Raw genomic sequence first — 20,478 nt, 5'->3', positions numbered from 1 at the left:
AGAGGAACAGCTGCCGAGACAGGAGAACGGCCACAGCGATCGGCGAGCCGCTACGAGCAGAGCTCAGCGGAGCACCGAGGGGGCGAGGGCCGCGGGCTCTCCCAGCCACAGGGGATGCCCTCTCACCAGCCGGGAGGACCTGGGCAGGGCACCGAGCCTTTCTGAATCTCAGTGTCCTTACAGTCCAGACCCCCATGTCCTACTCTGTGAAACTGTGGCGAAGAATCCCACGAGGGCTATTAACAGCCCCATTTTACAGCTGGAGAAACTGAGGTAGGAAGTAAACCAAATAGAACCGCTGAAAGCCAAGGGCTACAGGTGGTAGAGACGGATCAGAACCCAGGCAGGGTGACACAGGTCCACACTGGAGCTCCGGAGACAGAAAAAGCTCGTGCCTCCGTAAAGCATTCACACCGTGCTAAGAAAGGCAGAGCAGCCAGCAGGACCACCCTGTGATAATCCCAACGCCAGAAGGGGCAGGGGGTGGGCAGGTGGGGCCTGGCGAGGGCTCAGGAGCTGTGCTACCCACTCCGCACGCCCACCGCCCCCCACCCCCGGCCCCAACAGATCTCAGACAGTCCAGAAGCCCTCACCCTCGGGGGCTGGTAGGAAAAGGGGACTTTAGGGGAACATAAGTGCACTGGAAATTGATGCTTTCCAACTGTGAGATGGTTGGGATGGCATCATCGACTCAATGGACATGAGTCTGAGCGAACTCCAGGAGGTAGCGAAGGACAGGGAAGCCTGGCGTGCTGCAGTCCACGGGGTCACGGAGTCAGACACAACTGAACAATAACAACAAACAGCACTGGCAAGATGGGCTCCCGGAGGGAGGCTGCAGGCACCGTGAGCGCGCACTAGGAACCTGACATCCCGTGTGCTTTATTTACAGGAGTCTGGCTCCTGACTTCAGCTTCTGGACCACGGCGTCAGCGGGAGACAGGCAGAGATAAAACCTGTGGGATGACAATATAAAGCGTGTGGCCCAAGTTAAGAGTCGCTTCAGCGTGCCTGGTGAGAGGCCTGTCACTGACCTGCGCCTACATGTGTCTGCAAGAAGGTCTCCCCTATGTGCACACACACCATGTCAGATAGACAGCCCGACGGTCACGGAACGACCACCTGGGGTTGTCTGCGACGTGGACAGTCGTCACTTTTGCACGGACAGGTTCTCTTTGTCCCTGGAGGCGGGTGGTAGGCGAGCGGCTCTGGCAGGTGGTGATGGGTGGGGAGGGCAGACGACTGCTCGCAGCCCGAAGTTTTCAAAGCTCGAAGGCTCCCTTCTGCTCACTGTCCAGGACACTGACTCTGTCCCATAAAGGGGGAACCTTGCTTCTTAGCGAAAATGCCCCTCGTCCCCAACAAAACCACCAAAACCAAAACCAAACAAGATGAACGGCAGCTGTGAGTCCCGCTGCTCAGTCAGGTGGAAGGAACCTACAAGAGAGATGATTCTTTAGCCAGAAAACAGAGATGTAGTAAATTTCAACTGCAGACCAGTGGAGTAAGGCATGATAAACTTCATGGAGAAATAAAAGAGGACCTGAATGAACAACAGGATCAAAGCTTAATGAGATTCACAAAGATGGTTAATCAGAGATTCGGGGTAGGAATACCTGCAGGAAACTCGTGACCGTCAGTGGGACGCTATCTGGGGCAAGGTCCTTTTGGACGAACCCTGGGGATTCCCGAAGGCCCTGGGGTGGGGGGTGGGGGAGTCTCGGGCAGTCTCAGGGACCTGTGTGTTGCTGATGGGTGCCTGGGCGGTGCCCTTCAAGGCTCCCCCGGCTCGTCTCACTGGGAACTGACTACTCAACACTCGCTGCGAAGTCCCCGAGAAGCCTACCCATGCAGCTGGACGCCCCGGTCCAGCATTTCCACAGTTTGGCTCATAGGGCAGCCTGGTGGTGAAGAACACACTGCACACTCATTCCCACTCATCTCCATCCTGGAGCACGCGTGTGCAGGGGCCCAAACCCCAGGCACGAGGCGAGCGGAGTGGAGTGCTGAGCACAGACAGCCCACCCACGCCGGGGCATTCCAAGGCATGTGCAGCTCATGCGTGTGCCAGTCTGCAGACGGCAGCATGGCTGTTCCCCAAAGCTCTCCAAGTTTGGAACACCTAATGCCTTTAATGATGGCCTTTCCTGGGGATCAGTTGGTAAGCAGACCGCCTGCAAAGCGGGAGACCTGGGTTTGATCCCTGGGTCGGGATGATCCCCTGAGGAGGAAATGGCAACCCACTCCAGTATTCTTGCTTGGAAAATCCCATGGACAGAGGAGCCTGGTGAGCTACAGCCCACGCGGTCACAAAAAGTTGAACACGACCTGGCGACTAAACTGCCAAATCACCAGTGCCTTTAAAAGCGTTCAGCCGAGTTCACTATCGGTTGCAATGAGAAACAAACAAACAAGTCACGAGGCGACACGCTGGAAGGGGGAGGTGGGACCTGTAAAACAGCAGAGCCAGGGCCCCAGGGGACGCCTGGCTCTTGACAGAAGTTGGTGGCAGGCTGGCAAACTAAAAAGGCAGATGGAGCTGGAAATGGCGCTCCTCGTGGATGGAAATATGCTATCCGCCATCAGCTGTCACAGAAATGGTAAGCTACTGACTGACTCTGGGTGGGTTTATTTATTCTCCAGAGATTATTGAGTGCCTGGCTCGATTCTAGGCTCCGTGGACACAGAAGAGAACCAGATAGACAAGAGCCCTGCTCTCACGGAGACCAAAACACCAAACACATATAATAAAACATTCTTGTGTCGGCGGAGATCCGGGCCCAGAGGGAACGGGGATGGGGGCTCCCTTAGAGAGGACAGCCAGGCTTGAGAAGGACGAGAAGGAGCAGGCTTTTAAGCCCACACCAGAGCTGCAGGGAGGAGGTGGCCCCAGGAGGCAAAGAGCCTGGAGGGCCCAGCAGTGAGAGCAGAGCCGTGAGGCTGAGAGCGGGCGAGGCGGCTGGGAGAGACAGCAGCCTGACCACCGAGGCCTGGTGGGCGTCTGGTGCACAAGAAACGCTCAGCACCTTATCCTCATTGAGCTTTCTAAGTGGTGACAGAAATATTTTCCCAAACGTTTCTTGGCCGTAGGAGGCTGCACGATCACATGTGTCTAAGCCCTGGCCCAGCGTGGGTGCGGGCTCCTCCGTCTGCTGAGCGTGCTAAGTGCCCACTGCCCCCCGAGCCCCGTGGCGGCCCGACCCCGGGCAGCCTGGGCCCTGACTTGAGGATGACTTACCCCAAGGAACTGCGCCTTTGTTTGGGGGCCCGTGAGGTAGTGGGCTGGGAGGGTCGGACAGGGTTCTCTTGTGTCCGGGTGGTGGGGGAGGAGGCCGCTTCTTGGACAGGGTGGAGCTGCCACTAGAGGTCTGGGTGCTTAGAGGGAGTGTTGAAGGTGGGCCAGGTGGACCTGGAAAGGAATCGAACGGGGCAGGAAGGTTAATCCCGGTCTCGCAGACAGAACAGCCCGTATGCGGTTATTCCCGAGCACAGAATGGGGTATGATACAGGGAGATGGAAGCAGGAGCCTGGGGATGGCCCAGTCCATCCACCCAGTAACCCACGAGAAGGGTTTAAAAAAATTGCTGGTAAAAAAAAACTAAAAAGGAGAATGTGTGCTGTTAAGAAACAAAACGTCAGTCAACATGGAATGCCACTGGGTTTACATCCTCATTTGGGTGCAATGGGAAAAACACATTTCAAAGCAATAAACCCTGGAACCACTGCAAAACCTGCTGAGGAAGAAGACGTACAGCACTGCCAGCAACACCGATGGAGAGAAGAGCAAAGAACCGACGAAACCTCCGAGGGCCTCAGACCTGGGCTTTCTCTCCACTGCAGCTGCTTCTCCAGTCAGCAGACTTGGCCAGAAGTTTTTTATTTTTTTTCTCTTTTCTGATGACTTTTATAAATAATGAAAGCTCTAATGTAAAGGGTTACTTGGAAAAAAGGGAAACACAAAAACCCTCTTTTCCCCTCCAATTCCTGACCTGTTCTGGAAATCACAAAGGGGAGAAGTGTTATTTGCTCATTCATGTCCTATGCGACCCTGTAGACTGTAGCCCACCAAGGTTCCTCTGTCCATGGGATTCTCCAGGCAAGAATACTGAAATGGGCTGCCATTTCTTTCTCCATGGGATCTTCCTGTCCCAGGGGTCAAACCTGGGTCTTCGGCATTGCAGACAGATTCTTTACTGGCTGAGCTGCTAGGGAAGCCCCAGAAATCATAAACCATCTATTATACTGCAAGCTTGAATAAATTATTTAAGCTTCACTGATTTCTAAAGGTGTTTAAAATTGTTTTAAACACCCGCATTTCATTTTTTAAGTTGGAACATAACTGTTTCACGGCTGCGCTAGTTTCTGCTGTGCAGCAGTGTGAACCAGCTGTGTGTGCATCCCCTCCCGCCTGAGTCAGTATGTTTTTAAAAAGGTTCCACTTTCTCTAGAGGTGATGACAGGATAGCAACAATGAGACTAATATCACACACACACAAACCATTACTATCATTTCTAATGTTTTTAGGAAAAGAAAGGGATTTTTAAGTTGTATATATGCTGTTAATTTTATTTCAAGTGACACTGAAGTGGCTGATGTGTGCCTGGGCACCTGGGTGACGCTGGGCACCTTGACAAACCTCTCTTCGTGATTATTACCAGGTATATGATTTAACTAGACAACAGTCTGCACAAACATTGAAAGAAGAAAAAAAGGAAAGAAATGAAAAAAGCTAAGGACACTGCCACCTCAAATGTTTAAGGCAGGAGGGTAGGTACCCGGTGCCCCAGAAAGGCTCCAAAAGAGCCTTCTATATTCCACGTATTAAAAGAGAAGCTTAATTACTGCTGGCCTCCTTCATCGGAAAACAAGCTGTGTTGTATCCCATGATCAATTATGGTCAGTGCCAACACAGACTTAAACCCCTGTTTTTCAGAGATAGTCTTGTCTTGAAGTAAATACTGCTCAGCTCAGGAAAACGGTCATTTGCTTTAGGATGACATGACCCTGGCTGTAGCATTTATTCTCAGTCCTACTGACAGATATGTGATGGAAGTCTGTTACCCCAGAGCAATGCCTAATTATGACACCAGTCACTGCCGTTTCAGGAACGATTTTATTTTTGCAACAATAAAGGCATTGTTACTTTAGCCTTGCGTTTGCATAGGGCGTCTTAGTTTTTGAAATATGTTCCTATATGGTGTTCCCCTCAATTTTCATAACAGCTCTGTGAGGCATGTGGGTCAGTATTGTTCTTGTTGCTAAGTTGTATCTGACTCTTTTGCGACCCCATGGATTGTAGCCCACCAGGCTCCTCTGTCCATGGGACTCTCCAGGCAAGAATACTGGAGTGGGTTGCCATTTCCTTCTCCAGGGGATCTTCCCAATCCCGGGATTGAACCCGCTTCTCCTGCACTGACAGGTGGATTCTTTACCACTGAGCCACCTGGGAAGCCTGGGGACAGGTATCATTGGCCCCATTTCACAGCTAGGAAAGTGGAGCTGGAGTGATAAAGGTTAGGTAGCCGAGAGGGGCTGGGCTGGACCACGACGCAGGTCTCTGCAGCTGGCAAGGGCTCGCCCTGTCCTAAAAGCCAGGCCAGCATTTTCTGGGCTCGGCACACGCTGATGCAAACGGCAACAGCAACGCTTGGTACTAGGTACTAGGAAGTATTTCCTCTTGGAAATAGACGGAGAATAGATAATAGACAATGGTGAGACTCTCCGGCGGCTCGTCTTTAGTGCCACCTAGGGACTTCTCGAGGTAGCGCATCTGAAAGGCCATTCAATGGGTTCCAAATCCTGCCTGGAAACTCAGACGGCCAATGGGGCCATGTCTCTGGGCAGAGCGCTCTGTGTACGTGATTTTAGGAGGGAGCAAACCAGAGCAGTCCTGCAACCAACCACAAACCAAGCAAAATCAAGCTCTCTGAATCATCATGTTAAAAATGTAGGGGTTCGTGTTCCCTTCATCACGTCATCACTGCCTTGCCTCACTTTCTTCACATCGGCTGCCGCAGTCTCTAATTATTCCTTTTCTGCTTACTTGTCACAGCCTCCTTCCCCACCACGCTGCAGGTTCTATCGAGGTCAGGCTTTTCTCTGGCCTGGCAAGCTGAATTTAATAATGCAGTGTCGAATAAAAGGATAAATAAACTGCTCCCTCTCTTGTTTCAAGGCTAGTGATTCTTAAGGACGATAGACTGTCTCACTTCGGGAGACAGAGCAGAGACCAGGGAGAGAGGGGGCCTAGTGAGGGCGGTGAGAAGTTCAAAGAGACACATTCAATACCGTAATCTACCTGCACAGAAAACACACATACCCAGATCCACCTACCGTGCTGGTACAGAAGCCACAGAAAAGAAGGTGCCACTGAATCTTCCCGACTGGTGGGTTATGAGTTAAAAAAGGGTGAAAAACATTATATCAGACCCCAGGGAAGCAGGCAAAAATTTTTTAAGTTGTAAAGAGCTCAAAAGATTTCCAAAATGAGTAACTCATCTTTAGGCACTGAAAATGATGTTTTAAGTGAAATAAACCTGAGGACTGGCCCAGTCAGGAAAAAAGCAATTCCTGCAGGGTAAAGAAAGCTAAACAGGGACTTCCCCTGGTGGTCTAGTGGCTGACTCCACACTCCCAAAGCAGCAGGCCTGGGTTCGATCCCAGGTCAGGGAACTAGATCCCACATGCCACAACTAAGACCTGGTACAGCCAAATAAATAAATAAAATATATATTAAAAAAAAAAAAAAAGAAAGCTGAAACAAAAGAGAACAGGAAAGAGTAGACACAGCATCAAACATACTAAAAAGGGAGGCAAGATTTAACAGGTGGGGAGGGGAGGGACTTGGGCAGCTGTGGCATGTGGGAATAGGCAGAAAACACCCTAAACCACAGGGCCCACTAACATCGGCTATTATGTCAAATTATCTACCAACACTTTTCTTAAAAATATGGGTCTAGACTCACAAAGTTGCTATAAATAACGCTGAGGTCACATTATTAGAAAGGCTTTCACGAGGAGGCAGGGTGTAGCGCAGCTCTTGCTGGGGGTCTGCGTGGCTGGGCTGTGGTCCTGCGCCGCCAACGGCCTCTTGGGTCTCCTGTCTGCTGGGCACTCTTTCCGTGCCTTCAACTTGAGCGTCCCCCTGGACATGCCCTGAGCTGTGCTGCTGAGAGCTTCTCCTGGTCATCAGCTCGGGGAGGCCCCTCACGGAGGCCGACATGTGGCCGGGGCTTCGGAAGCTCACCAGCCTGGCGATGCTGTACATCTCAGAAGCCACGGTGCCCGCTGCGGTCCCTCCACCCCAGCGTCTGTCAAGGGCCAGCTTCAGTGTGACCTTATCCAGAAGGCTGCTTTAACCCTCCTGTGCCCTGGAGCAACTGCGGCTATGAATGTTTCTGCACACACAGGCTGACTGGCACTGCACACTCTCTACCCAGCATCAGACCCACACTGTCTCCTCCCCAGGCTGGAAGCCTCCTCAGGGCAAGAGACACACTGTCCTCCCCTCTCGGTGCCCGGCACGTTCTGGGCACAGCCTACGGACAAAATTCACGGGATAAGTCGGCAAGATTCTTCTTCAGTGTCCTTGTATCTTTGAAAAGAAAGTGAAAGTCACTCAGTTGTGTCTGACTCCTTGTGACCCCATGGACTATAGTCCATGGAATTCTCTAGGCCAGAATACTGGAGTGGGTAGCCCTTCCCTTCTCCAGGGGATGTTTCCAACCCAGGGATCGAACCCATGTCTCCTGCACTGTAGGCAGATTCTTTACCAACTCAGCTATCAGGGAAGCCCTTGTACCTTTGGTTCTTAATAAAACAGAATCCAGAGGCCGCCCCCCCATGCTAGGAGACCAAAGGTACACCTCTGAAATTTTGATTTAAAGAAAAACCTAGAAGGTGACTTTAAAAATTAACCTGACAGTTTTGGGCAGAAAACTGTCTATAGAGGTATAATATATATATATTCTAACATGCCATATGTAAGTGTTAATGACAGGAGCTAATGACAGAGTTATATAGACAACCCTGGACAACGCGAATGAAAAATTCAGCATTTTCTTTTTTTAAAATTTAGCGCTGTCTAATGGTTTTCACAGTATGAAGCTTGAAAGAGAGGAGAGTTTACATCACTTAAAACGTAGGTAAAGGTGCACTATCTTTACTTAGACAAGAACTGTCTGTGTACAAGGAAGAAGCTACAAACACCTCCTCGCTCAGAAGGGGAAACGGAGGCAGAGTGCGGTGGAGGGAGCGTGTGGAGAAACCATGGTGGGTCAGCCGTGGAGCCGGCGGGGTCCCGACACGGCGGTAAGACACTGTGAAGGACCCGGCATCACAGAACACACGAGAGCTGTCCACGTCTCCTTCGACCTCCTTCCGGGAATATTAAGAGGAAGAACCAGACTCGAGGGGCTCAGGGTCGGCTCCCTAACGCTTCCTCATACACACTTCTATGCAAGACGCACAGCAAGGACCTCCTTTCCACGCCCTGGCAGTCAGGCGGCCGGGCTGGCCAGCCTGCGCCAGTGACCATGGCCCAGGGCGGGAGTGACAGAGGTGCTCTCGGCCAGCGCAAGGTGACGCATGTGATGCTTTAAAAAGGAGTGAGAGAGACTGAAAAAAAACAGGCCAAAAAAATCTCTCATCTCACAGTGCCCACCCCCAACCAAAACCTAGAAAATTCAACTGGAATGAAGGACAATGGTCCCTGGGAAGTATTAAAACCAAGCCATTCAAGTTGCTATCTTCCTATGAGATTAAAAAAAAAAAAAAAATCCCAGGAAATTTAAGAGTCATCAGCACATGAATCATGTCCCTCTGGGGGAAAACATCCTAGGCTCCCTGACTCACACTCTGAAGGTGGTCGGCCACCTTCAGACCCCTGGGGGGCGGTCTCCTCCCTGGCCACCCCTCTCTGTTGCCACAGACCTCAAAAGAGAGTCAGAGAAATGGTGTATAACAGGCTTAAACAACTGAGTGTGGGCATAAACATCCTGCAGGCTAACTGTCTATCTCATTCAGCAGATCAACTGTCTGTCACGCCCCCAGGACATCTGGGTTAGTTTTCTGAGTATCCCCTCCTTGCTCTGGCCACACATTTCTGGGATGTGCTTTCATTGATTCCGCTGTTGTTTATTCATGCAACAAGCGCTGACGGAGCGCACCTGTGCCGGGGATGCAGGGACAGCTCACTCACAGCATCCCTGCAGGAGCGGATGGGGGAGTGGATGGGAGATTTCCTCCACCCTTTCTCAAACCTGCAGCGGCACCCGCAGCCGCCCCGATGGCCAGCTCACCCCTCTCTCGTCCACTGGAGCCCGAGCACCACCCTTTGCTACCTTCCCAGGGCCCGGGACACTTGCAGAACTGAACATCTGCAGCAGGACCAAATAGGCTGTCGTGCTACATATTGAAGGCCCACGCTGTGCCAATCACTTTGTGGATATGACTGTACGCTCTAAGCAAGGATCCCGCCAGACGCCCAATCCTGAGTTTTCAGACGAAGAGCCTGAAACTCGGCAAGGTGAGCTGAATGTGAGAAGGAGCAGGGCGAGACACGCTTAGCACTTGAGAAAGCCATGCAAACACGATCGCTTTCCTTCCCACACGTAAGGGCCCGTGAGCCAAGCTGACCGCAAGAAGCGGCTCCTGTTTCGAAGCCCTTCTACAAGTCACGGGTGGGCCGGGCTTCTTGTCTCTCACCAGCTCAGAATCTGATGTCCTGCTGTGAACGGCCTGGAAGAACACTCCTGATTTTAGCAGGGAGGGACATCTATGTTCGAATATGGGATTTTTGTGGGGCAGGGGGTGAGCAGTCTACCCTCAGCTGACCACGGCTGCCGTGGCAGTCTCTCAGCACTTGTTTCAGCAGCTGGATCATTAAGTAAGTCTGGTCTTTATCTTCTGGGCCTTTGGTAAAAAGCTAATGAGAAATTTATTCAAGGCAGCAACAGATACATACTCTGGTGTTCAGTCAGTGCATTTTATGGGTTTCTGTGTCCCCTTGAGATAAAATTACAGGGAAGGGATACAGGGAGGTGAGGGGGGCCTTCTGGCTTCTAGGACTCTGTGTCATTTCCTCCTGTAGACTTCAAGATTTCAATGACCTGGAGGCTCTGAGAGGCTATCATCACTTTTTTTGGTAAGCACAATTAGGTCCTCTTTAGGATGAAGAGAGGAACGCTGCTCTGAGCAGACTGCTACCCTGATGGGGAATACCATCACCCAGAGGTGAGCGGCAATACAGCCTTCTTACAGAACACTTGCACCCTGACCTGCTAGTGATGTAAAAGGTACGTTCCAGCATAACGCATGGGATGGGAAGAACCACGCTGGCGGGTGAATAAGCCTGTTGCTGCTCTGGTCACGGGTTATCTCTGATGGGCACCGTTCGTGCCCAAGTCTTATTTTAACTTCCTCCGCTATTTTATAATCTCTGAGGCCATTTGGGGTCTAAGAACACTGCTCCCATTTATAACACTATTTCAATGGAGAATAAGCTCTGAAAAAACACTGTTTTGAATAAAGCTCACATTCCCCAGAAAAGAGCCCCAGTGTGACTCCAATAGGCGCGGCATTGTGCCCGGGGAGCCCCTGAACCTGCGTGACCACGAGCCAAGCACACAGGCAGGATTCTGCACTTGGATTTACTGGCTGAGGCCAGACCTGAAGCGCCAGCTCTGGGCACCTCTCGGATTCCCCTGGGCGGCGCTCAGTCGTGTCCAACTCCCTGTGACCCCAGGAACTGTGGCCTGCCAGGCTCCTCGGTCCACAGGCTTTCCCAGGCAAGAATACTGCAGTGTGCTGCTGTTTCCTTCTCCAGCGGATCTTCCCGACCCAGGGATCGACTCTGGGCCTCCTGCACTGGCAGATGGATTCTTTTACCACTGAACCACCTGGGAAGCTCCCCGCCACTGGGCAGGGTAATTCCTTAATGTTACCATTTCTGATTCTCAACCTGTCCCCATGTGGGTGGGAATACATGGACTTTCTGGGCAGGGTGTTCTACAGGTTACAGAAACGGGGGAATCTGCAGACTGTCACTCCCAGCACAGTAACCCTCCTGATAAGATCCTGCCCTTGCTGGCGTCTCACGGAAAAACCACTCCTCATCAGAGAGCACGGGAATGTGGGTTGGGGTCACACAGCACCCGGGTGAGGATCCCAGCCACCAAGAACCTCAGGGCAGTGACTAAGTCTCCCTGAACCATGGGCCCCGTCTGCCTGGTGCCACCAGCTGTCCTACGTACCTCATTCTGTGAGCGTGGAAAAAGAGGTTCTGGGTTTAGGGTCACTCCTAAGGCAAGAGCTTCGTAACTATTAACTATCACTGTTATTACATTTCAGTGTCGAGGAAAGAAACTTCGCAAAGAAGAATGGAAATCCCACCCCATATTACACAGCAAAGAGCACTAGTTTTGGAGCCACGTGACCCTGGATGGACCCTCAACTCCACCACTTACCGGCTGCACGACCTTGGGTGAGTCACTCTACCTCAGTTTCCTCATCTGTACAATGGGCACAAAAGCACACACCTCACGGGAAGTTGTGAGGTTCACATAAGACAAGGCAGGAGGCGTGCCCGTAATGCTATTTCTCGGCTGTAACGCAGCAGATGGCAGGGTCCCTGTTTCAAGCCGCCCTGACGTCACAGCCCTGCTGCTCACCCTCACCCCGAGATTCTGACCTCGAAGCCGGGTGGGTCCCCAGCTCTGAGGATGGAGTCACGCGGCCTGTCCCAAGGCTCGTACCTTTCGTGGCGTTTCTGGGAGGCAGTGGGGGCGCCTCCGCGATCGGTGACGTGGGTGAGTCTGTGCTTGCGGAGAAGATCTGGTTGGTGAAGGCGCCGTAGGAGAGTCGCTGCTTGTCCCTCGGCGTGCCGAAGCCCGGCAGCGAGAGCTTGTCCTGCGGGGAGATGCTGGACGAGTGGCAGAAGCTCTGGGGTCGGGGGGAGCGCTCCTTCTTGATGGGGCTTGGCTGGCAAGCAAAACAACAGTGCAGGGGGTCAGCCGTAATCAAGGTGTCCGGGGGACGTGGGCAGGGCAGGCTCAGGAGGGGATGGGGCTCCCGTGGCTCTGCCCATCGGGAATCAGTCACACGAAAACTTAAAGAGTCGTGTCACAGCACAAGGAAGACATCTAGGGAGTTCACGTCTGACTCCTGTCATTACCAGGGTCCCCCTAGGGCCATGCCTGTGAGGGCTCACAGTATTCAGAAGCGTAAGGTTACAGACCTAATCTTTTTTTCATTTAATTTTTAATTTGCATTGGGGGTATACCCGATTAACAACTCTGTGATAGTTTCGGGAAAAGAGCAGAGGGACTCACATATATACATGTATCCATATCCGCACACATACATGTATCCACTCTCCCCAAACTCCCCTCCCATCCAGGCTGTCACATAAGCCTGAGCAGAGCTCCCCCCGCTCTGCAGCAGGTCCTTGCTGGTGATCCATTTTAAATACAGCAGCCTGTGCGTGTCCATTCCAAACTCCCTAACTCTCCCTTCCCCCATCCCTCCTTTCTTTAACAACCATAAATTCACTAAGTCTCACAGATAGAACATTATCCACAGATATCTCCCCTGTGCAGGACAGTTCCCCAGCGTCTGGACCGTGAGTCCCGTCTGTAATCTACGCTAACTGTTCGTTCCCACTCAGCCCTTTGATGTCCACGCTCTCCACCACACCCTCTCCCTTCTCATTCTGCATCCTCTTGGGAGGGAACCTCACCCATGCCTGTGGCCGTAACTGACAACTAACGTTGATAACTGATTAACATCAATTAAAACAATTGATGCTTTTGAACTGTGGTACTGGAGAAGACTCTTGAGAGTCCCTTGGACTGCAAGGAGATCAAACGAGTCAATCCTAAAGGAAATCAACCCTGAATATTCATTGGAAGGACTGATGCTGAAGCTCCAATACTTTGGCCACCTGATACAACGAGCAGACTCATTAGAAAAGACTCTGATGCTGGGAAAGATTGAGGGTAGGAGAAGAAGGGACTCAACAGAGGATGAGAGAGTTGGATGGTATCACTGACTTGGTGTATATTAGTTTGAGCAAGCTCCAGGAGATGGTGAAGGACAGGGAAGCCTGGCATGGTGCAGTCCATGGGGTCACAAAGAGTCTAATACAACTGAGCAATTGAACGACACATGTTGATGACTCAGGCCTGCACACCTAAGCCCAACCTCTCAGATTCCAGACACTTCCAACCCCCGGTGACAGCAACGGCACCCATGCAACCTCCAGATTTAGAACCTCAGTGGCGCAGAGAGTCACCTGGTCTTGCACAGGTAAGTCAGGTCATGAGACCAAAATCAACCTCACAGAGAATGGATCTTATCTGCACAGTGGAGAAAACCCAGAGCAGCACTGGAATTCCGAGGCATCATCTCCACTCACTTTGTCATCCAGGTCGTCATCACTTTCATCCATCTCCTCCTGTCGAAGATTCCACTCATATTCCACGTGGACATGTGGATTGAACTTTCCAGATTTAGCCTGGGAAAGCTGAAAGTGACAGCAGGTGGAACCGTTTCAATTTAAAGGCGAGACACCCTGACATTAAATAAACGCCAAGTAGCTTCCACCTCATTCCTGGTTTCAGATTAATCACCAGTGGCTGCAATGCAGGCAAAACTCTGATTACATAAATGGGACAGACTGCCACAGGATATACCTGAGAGGTATTGCCAAGAATTACAGGCAGAGCCTTTCTAATTTGGATGACTTTTCTTCGAAATGAAAAGTTTTCTTAACATTATGAATATGCGTCCCAAGAATTTACAACTGTAAATTCTTGGCTGGAGGGCAAAACTGGAGTCAGAAAAGTTTGAGAGGTCTGCCTCTAAAGTCAGATGGCTCCAGTTCCACGCAGGATATACTTTCTTAGTCATAAAACAGGGCAGGAGTGACTCAACTTCCTCAAAGGATTCTTACAAAAAATAAAGGACAATTGCTGGGCCTGGGCACTTGGCAGAAACTCCAGGGAGCATCACTTATCCTTTCTGTCTTACCCTTCTCTGTGGCTAAGAGAATCATGCTCTTTGCAAAGGCCCAGAGGTCTAAGCAAGATCTAGTGGGACTAGAGATGAGTGTGTACATAGAAGGGGCAGGGCAGGGCATTGAACAAGCTGGAAATCATTACACTCTGAGCTTTACTTGCCCTATTTTTGGAACTGGCTTCCCCCAAAATTCTATTTTTAAAAAAAAATTATCATATTTCATTTTATTTTTGGAGACAGCCTGCATAATCTTAGTTCCCCAACCGGGGATTGCACCCAGGCCCCCTGCAGTGGAAGCGTGGCATCTTAACTGCTGGACTGCAAGGGAAGTTCTCAAATAATTATTTAGTTACAGAGAAAGACTAATGTCCTGGCAAATAAGAAAAAGCAGTACTTTGGGACATCCTTGTAGGTCCCAAGAAACCCCAAAACAACAAAAATACCCCCAGCACCTCAATCCACAACTCTGGCTGGTAACAAGACCTCTCAGATGCCTTTTAGCTGCTACACTGTAACTGCACGGAAAAGACGTGGATGAATAATTTATCACTTCACAGTTTTTTAAAATGTAGCCTTAGTGTTGGTCTGAATTTCTTTAGCCTGCGTCCTCCACCTCACCTCCTCCTCAGAAAATCTGCTTCTCTCACCCCCAGTATCAATTTTTGAGAACACCCGTCTTAAGGCAGAGGGTCTAACCCGTTTCCCATTCGGCTTACCAGGTCTTCACACTGAGTGGCTTTCAGTCTCTTTGCTATGTCCAGGGCAGTCTCTCCAGCCTGATTAACTGAAACAGGGGGAATACATTTGCATGATTATCTAAGATGCATCTTGAAAAGGCAAAGAACAAGACTAAGTGTACAATGGAATGGGCATGTCTCAGTTTCAGCAGACTGAATGCTCTTACAGTGGTTATTCTTTTTCCTCTTTTAAAAAAATGTATTTTATTTTTCGGCTGCACTGCACAGCACGTGGGATCTTAATTCCCAACCCAGGATGGAAATTTCACCCCCTGCGTTGAAGCGTGGAGTCTTAGCCCCCGGATCTCCAAGGAAGCCCCTCACTGCAGCTGAGAAGAGACCCCTGCCCACACTCAGCCCCTGCATCTCCAGGGAAGTCCTCACTGCGGCTGAGAAGAGACCCTGCCCACACTCAGCCCCTGGGTCTCCAGGGAAGCCCCTCACTGCGGCTGAGAAGACCCTGCCCACACTCAGCCCCTGGATCTCCAGGGAAGCCCCTCACTGCGGCTGAGAAGACCCCTGCCCACACTCAGCCCCTGGATCTCCAGTGAACCCCTCACTGCGGCTGAGAAGACCCTGCCCACACTCACCGACGTCCACGCTGGGCTTGCTCCTGAGCAGCAGCTTCAAACACTCTGGCTTACTGTACAGGCCACAGTAGTGCAGGGCTGTGTTCCCCAGGGCCGTCTGCTTATCCAGGTTCCCGCTGGAAACGACAGCGTTTGGAAAAAATGACCTGCTCTGTCACTTAGAACAGATGAACCACTTTTACCCATGCTAGCGACTGAGTCAAATTTGAGACCTACTTCTTAGAGGCAGGGAAGACCATGATGTTTCGAGCATGACACCTGAATTTATAAGCAGCGTAATGACAACAATGGCCAGCACTCTTGGAGTGCCTATTGTGTTTAGGACAGACACACTTCTCTTAAACATATTAGCTCACTTAATCTTCACAACCACCTTTCGGGGTGGGTATATTATCACCTTTATTTTTCAGACGAAAACAGTTACAGAGGATAAAGTCCTCGAGATTACCAAGACACAGATGATGGAGCAGGGATCCGAACATAGGCAGTGTGTCTGGAGCCAATGGTATGAACCACTACGCTGAACCATCTCTACAGAAGAGGCTGGGAGTTACAATCTGCCTTGAAGAACGAAGACACTGTTCTTTGAATGTGGGTTCAAATCCCCTATTTTGATCACTCTCCTTTGAATGAGCTCCAATTCCTCTTCCTAATCTGATTATAGAACTACCGAAAAAAGAATTCAACAAGCCCAAACATCCTGTACTCAGTATTGTTCTTAGTATGTCCTAAATTTGCATTAGCAGTTGAGTCAGCCACACATACGAAATTTATGAACAGTGAAAACTCACAGGTGTTCTACTTGTGCTGTTAAGTCTCCTCTCTTTCAACCTCCCTTAAGTAGCAGGTTTTGGACACAGAGAAAAGATTTTACAGTTATCTAGGCCACGGGTTGGCCAACTATAGGCCATGGGCCATATCTGGCCCTCTGCTTGTTTTTTAAATAAAGTTTTATTAGAACATGGCCATGCTCACTTGTTTACATACTGATCATGGCAGTTTTCACACTATGATGGCAACATTGAATAGCTGTGACAGACACCTCATGGCCTGCTAAGCATATAATAGTATCTGGCTCTTTACAGAAAAAAATTGCCGAGTCCTGATCCAGGCTACCAAGAGGGCTGTTTGTGTCAACTCACAATGCACATTCAGAGAAAACTAAAACTGTACCAGTTTTGTACAAGGAAGTCCACCAAATGGAGAGATGTCTGGTCTGCAGTTCGGACTGCAAGATGAAGAGCTGTCTCCCCAAGCTCCTAAAAGGAAAGAACAAGTATAAATGGGGTGATCAGATGTCCTGGTTTGCCCAGACATGCTTTGTTTATATCGAGTTGCCCCAAAGTAGTTATTAATAGCAGCCCCTTTCACTCTCAAATTGTCCTGATTTAGACATGGTCACTTAATGTGTCACCTCACTCTGTGCTGTTATGATGTCCTCTTTTAAAACTGGCTTTACACATCCCTCCTCATCCTGCTTTTGGGGAGGCTGTTACCTGTCCGGGTTCCAGCAGCGGTTCCATTAGCTCCACCCCCTCTGCATAGACTTGAATTAGTGCAAGTAAATCCCTGGATTTGATGGCCTCAAGCAATTCGTTCAGTTTAGCTGATGAAGATGAACAGGTCTTCCGTGAAAATCTATGATCTACGTACTTTGCAGTGATATATTCCTTCCGTACGGTCCTAAAATAGACCAAAACAAAATGAACTGAGATTTTTTTATTTTCCAAGAACTAAGAAAAGATTCAAATTTTTTCTGACAAACAGTTCCGCGAAGAGTTATTTCATTTAAGACACAGTTCTCTTCGACATTCCAGCCGACTAGGCTTAAATCAAGCTGACTGCGGCAGAGACCGAATGAAGAACCCGATGGGAAACTGAGGCTCTGCACGGCTGTTGCTGCACCGCCTCCCACAGGCCATGCGCGGAGCTCCAGGGGGACAGATGGTGGTTCTTCCTGCTGTGGACAACATGCCCAGAGCCTGGGTGGGCCTGGTGCAGCATTTTTCCTTCTCATCGGCACCCATCCCTCCTCTGCTTCGGTTCAGATGGTTCTGAGCCTGCCTCCCCAGCTGCAGGGGTGAGTCTATGACCTAAGTGCCCAGATGGCCACCTCTGGGGAAAGGCTGACGTTGACACTGGCTCAGAGGAAAGGAGAGACAAGAGTCAGGAGAGTGAGCCAGGGTCCAGGTGATGCTGTCTGACATCTTGGATGCAGATGTGCCTGAACTCACCTTTTGAATTTTCCTGTTACATGAGCCCATTAATTAAAACACAATGAATGGATTTGGAGTTCCAATCTTAGTCCTATAGCATACCAGCTATGTAACTTTGGTCAAACTACTTAATCTTCAGTTTTTGTTTATTTCATCTGAAAATGAGGACAGTAACTCACCAGTATATTTTGAATTAAAGAACATACAGCACCTAACAGGTGCTTTCTGCTTTCCAAGAGGGCTCTAATTCATGGAGTCTGGCTCCCGAGTCTACGTGAGAGATTCAGAGAATCATGAGCTCTTATAAGGGGAAGGCAGGGCCAATGCTGCCTCTCATGTGAGCAGTAGGAAACAAAAATCCATGCTCTTACAAAATTTATCCTAAAGTAACGCCTTCAAGGTTTGGGTCATGTAAACACTTAAAAAGTGCTGGTGTGAGCAAGACTGGGCTGTGTATGAGGTGAGCATTTACTGTTACCACATTTGTGAAGTAATCCCGGACTGTATTTGGTTGTGGTTGTCTTGTAATCAAACTAGCTTCTGAAAGCCCTGTTTCGCGGTGCAATTTGAGCTCATTAGTGTGAAAAAAAGACATGCAAGCAGTTTTTGTGGTAGGATGATGGTTGGACATCATTGTTAAACCACACGCCCCCAGATTAGCTTAGGGTATTATACATGCCCCCAACATCCTTGACTTCTCTTCTCTGACATTTAAACCACAGCTATGAGTAAACAATCTATTGTTTAATTTTCTGGTTAGTACCCAGGTGTCCCGAGGACAGGATTTATACCTAGTTTTGTGCTTTGCCAGATCCCCAGGATCTAACATAATACAAAGCGCAGATTAAATATACAATAAGCATTTGTCGAATTTAAAGAAAAGACAACTGCCAAAAGGCCTTCTGGAAGATTGCATTTCATAATTTCAGACTGAAAAAGCACGTTCATCGAATGAGCACCATAATAATTTTAGTGCTTTGCAAATTTGGTGCCTGAATAACCAACCACCCGAGAAGGGCTGGCAAAACACTGAGGCTGTCATCTGCTTCTCTGATCACTTGAATCAGAATTAAATCTCTTTTCTCCTTCCTATTTATCCACAGGATTTAGAATTGTAAAGTTTAAAGTCAACGTAAACCCTTTTGAATAGGTTTAAAGCGTCACATGACTCGACAATAATGTGTTTACTCAGGGGGTCTCATGTCTATGCCAACCCCAAAGGAAGGACTTTTATTAGTTTCCTGGGTATTTGCCCGTGTTTTTTTAAGCAGATCCAAGTTAAAATAAATGTATACGTTTATGTGTGTTCTTCACTGTTCAGATCACTTTGGTGCCTGAGTCCAGACAGAATAGCAAGAGTTCAAAAGTGAGGGATTAATCAGGAGATGTCCCCAAATTTGGTTCCTGAGTCTGGAGAGTGATTCTGGGTGGGGGTTTAAGGCGTGCCTATATGCACTTGCTCCCACGCCCTCTACCCTTCCCTGCTCCAAGGGCAGCATGCAGTGATGGCTGCCCTGTACCCTGATGTTTTCACTTGACAGTCATTCTGGAGATCATCCAGGATCAGGACAGGAGAAGCTCCCTTATTCCTTTTTACGTCTACAAGGGGTTCCGCTGTGTGGCCACACCATGGACTACGTCTGTCTGTTGTTCAGTCACACCCGACTCTGTGCGACCCCATGGACTGCAGCTTCCCTGGCTGTCACTGCTGCGAAGGACACAGGGCACATACTGCGGTCGGAGTCACTAAGTCGTGTCTGACGCTCCGCGATCCAGTGGGCTTCCCTGTCCTTCACTATTTCCCGGAGCTTACTCAAACTCGTGTCCATTGAGTCGGTGATGCCACCCAGTCATCTCATTCTCTGCTGCCCCCTTCTCCTGCCCTCAGTCTTTCCCAGCATCAGGGTCTTTTGCAGTGAGTCAGCTCTTCCCATCAGGTGGTAACACGGGAGCTCCAGCTTCAGCATCAGTCCTTCCAGTGAATATCCAGGGTTGATTTCCTTTAGGATGGACTGGTTGGATCTTCCTGCAGTCCAAGGGATTCTGAGGTAGACATCTGCTTTGCTCCTAACCTTTCTCTAATACAGAACAGAAACAGCTTCCCAGAAGGGCAGCTGCTGAGTCAGGGTAAATAAATCTATAATTATGATAAACATGTCTAATTTCCCCTTGTGGCTGGTGTTCCGTTTGTACTCCCACCAACAACACAGGAGCAGAGATGCCTGTTTTCCCACAGTCTGGCTGAGCAGGCTGTTAAGCACCTGGATTGTTGCCAAGCTGATAGGAATCTCGCATCGCTTTGGTATGTCTCTTATTTACTACAACGTGTGATGACTAAGCATTAATTGTCCTTATGAAGATTTATCCTCCACAGAGCAGCCACAATTACTTGGGGAAAGGTGATGGCAAAAATAGTTGGCGCATTCCAGAAATGGGCTTCCCAGGTGGCTCAGTGGTAAAGAACCCGCCTGCCAATGCAGGAGACGTGGGTTCAATCCTGCGTTGGGAAGATCCCCTGGAGGAGGAAATGGCAACCCACTCCAGTATTCTTGCCTGGAGAATCCCATGGACAGAGGAGCCTGGCAGGCTATAGTCCATGGGGTCGAAAAGAGTCGGACACGACTGAAGCAACTGAGCAATAATTTCAGAAATACTTTGCTCTGCTTTTTCCTCATAATGAGGTTTTCCTGTGGTGGGGAAGAATGCCATAGCCACGAAGAAGTTTGGGGAAGGGTAGAAGAACAATTATAGAACAGTAAAGAATTCAGTATATTAGAAATACTTACATATCACTTGAAGGGGTGGGTTTTGGTGAGGGACTGGGTAAATTTGCTTCCATAATATCATTAAAACTATTGTTTCCTACATTCTTGGCCAGCTGTAACATAAACAAAACACAGCAGAGTGAATGCATTACT

General features: G+C 49.6%; 1 protein-coding gene across 4 annotated transcripts in view; it reads right to left on the bottom strand.

The window, feature by feature from the left end:
- The window catches only part of ASAP1 (ArfGAP with SH3 domain, ankyrin repeat and PH domain 1), a 329,862-nt gene that overhangs the window by 19,823 nt on the left and 289,561 nt on the right, over positions 1 to 20,478 (bottom strand). For 3 of the 4 annotated variants that reach the window (XM_070477000.1, XM_070477003.1, XM_070477001.1), the window contains 8 exons: positions 20,347 to 20,438; positions 16,841 to 17,027; positions 16,518 to 16,603; positions 15,345 to 15,460; positions 14,734 to 14,801; positions 13,416 to 13,523; positions 11,755 to 11,980; positions 3,239 to 3,409 (listed from right to left, as the gene is read on the bottom strand). In XM_070477000.1, the coding sequence (XP_070333101.1) occupies positions 3,239 to 3,409; positions 11,755 to 11,980; positions 13,416 to 13,523; positions 14,734 to 14,801; positions 15,345 to 15,460; positions 16,518 to 16,603; positions 16,841 to 17,027; positions 20,347 to 20,438 (1,054 nt within the window). The remainder of the gene's footprint in view (positions 1 to 3,238; positions 3,410 to 11,754; positions 11,981 to 13,415; positions 13,524 to 14,733; positions 14,802 to 15,344; positions 15,461 to 16,517; positions 16,604 to 16,840; positions 17,028 to 20,346; positions 20,439 to 20,478) is intronic. The other variant, XM_070477002.1, reaches the window with a different exon arrangement.

Source organism: Odocoileus virginianus, chromosome 15 (genome assembly GCF_023699985.2).
Source record: "Odocoileus virginianus isolate 20LAN1187 ecotype Illinois chromosome 15, Ovbor_1.2, whole genome shotgun sequence".
Taxonomy (NCBI): Eukaryota; Metazoa; Chordata; class Mammalia; order Artiodactyla; family Cervidae; genus Odocoileus; species Odocoileus virginianus.
Note: the sequence above shows the minus strand (reverse complement) of the source record. Positions and strands in the feature narration are given on the sequence as shown.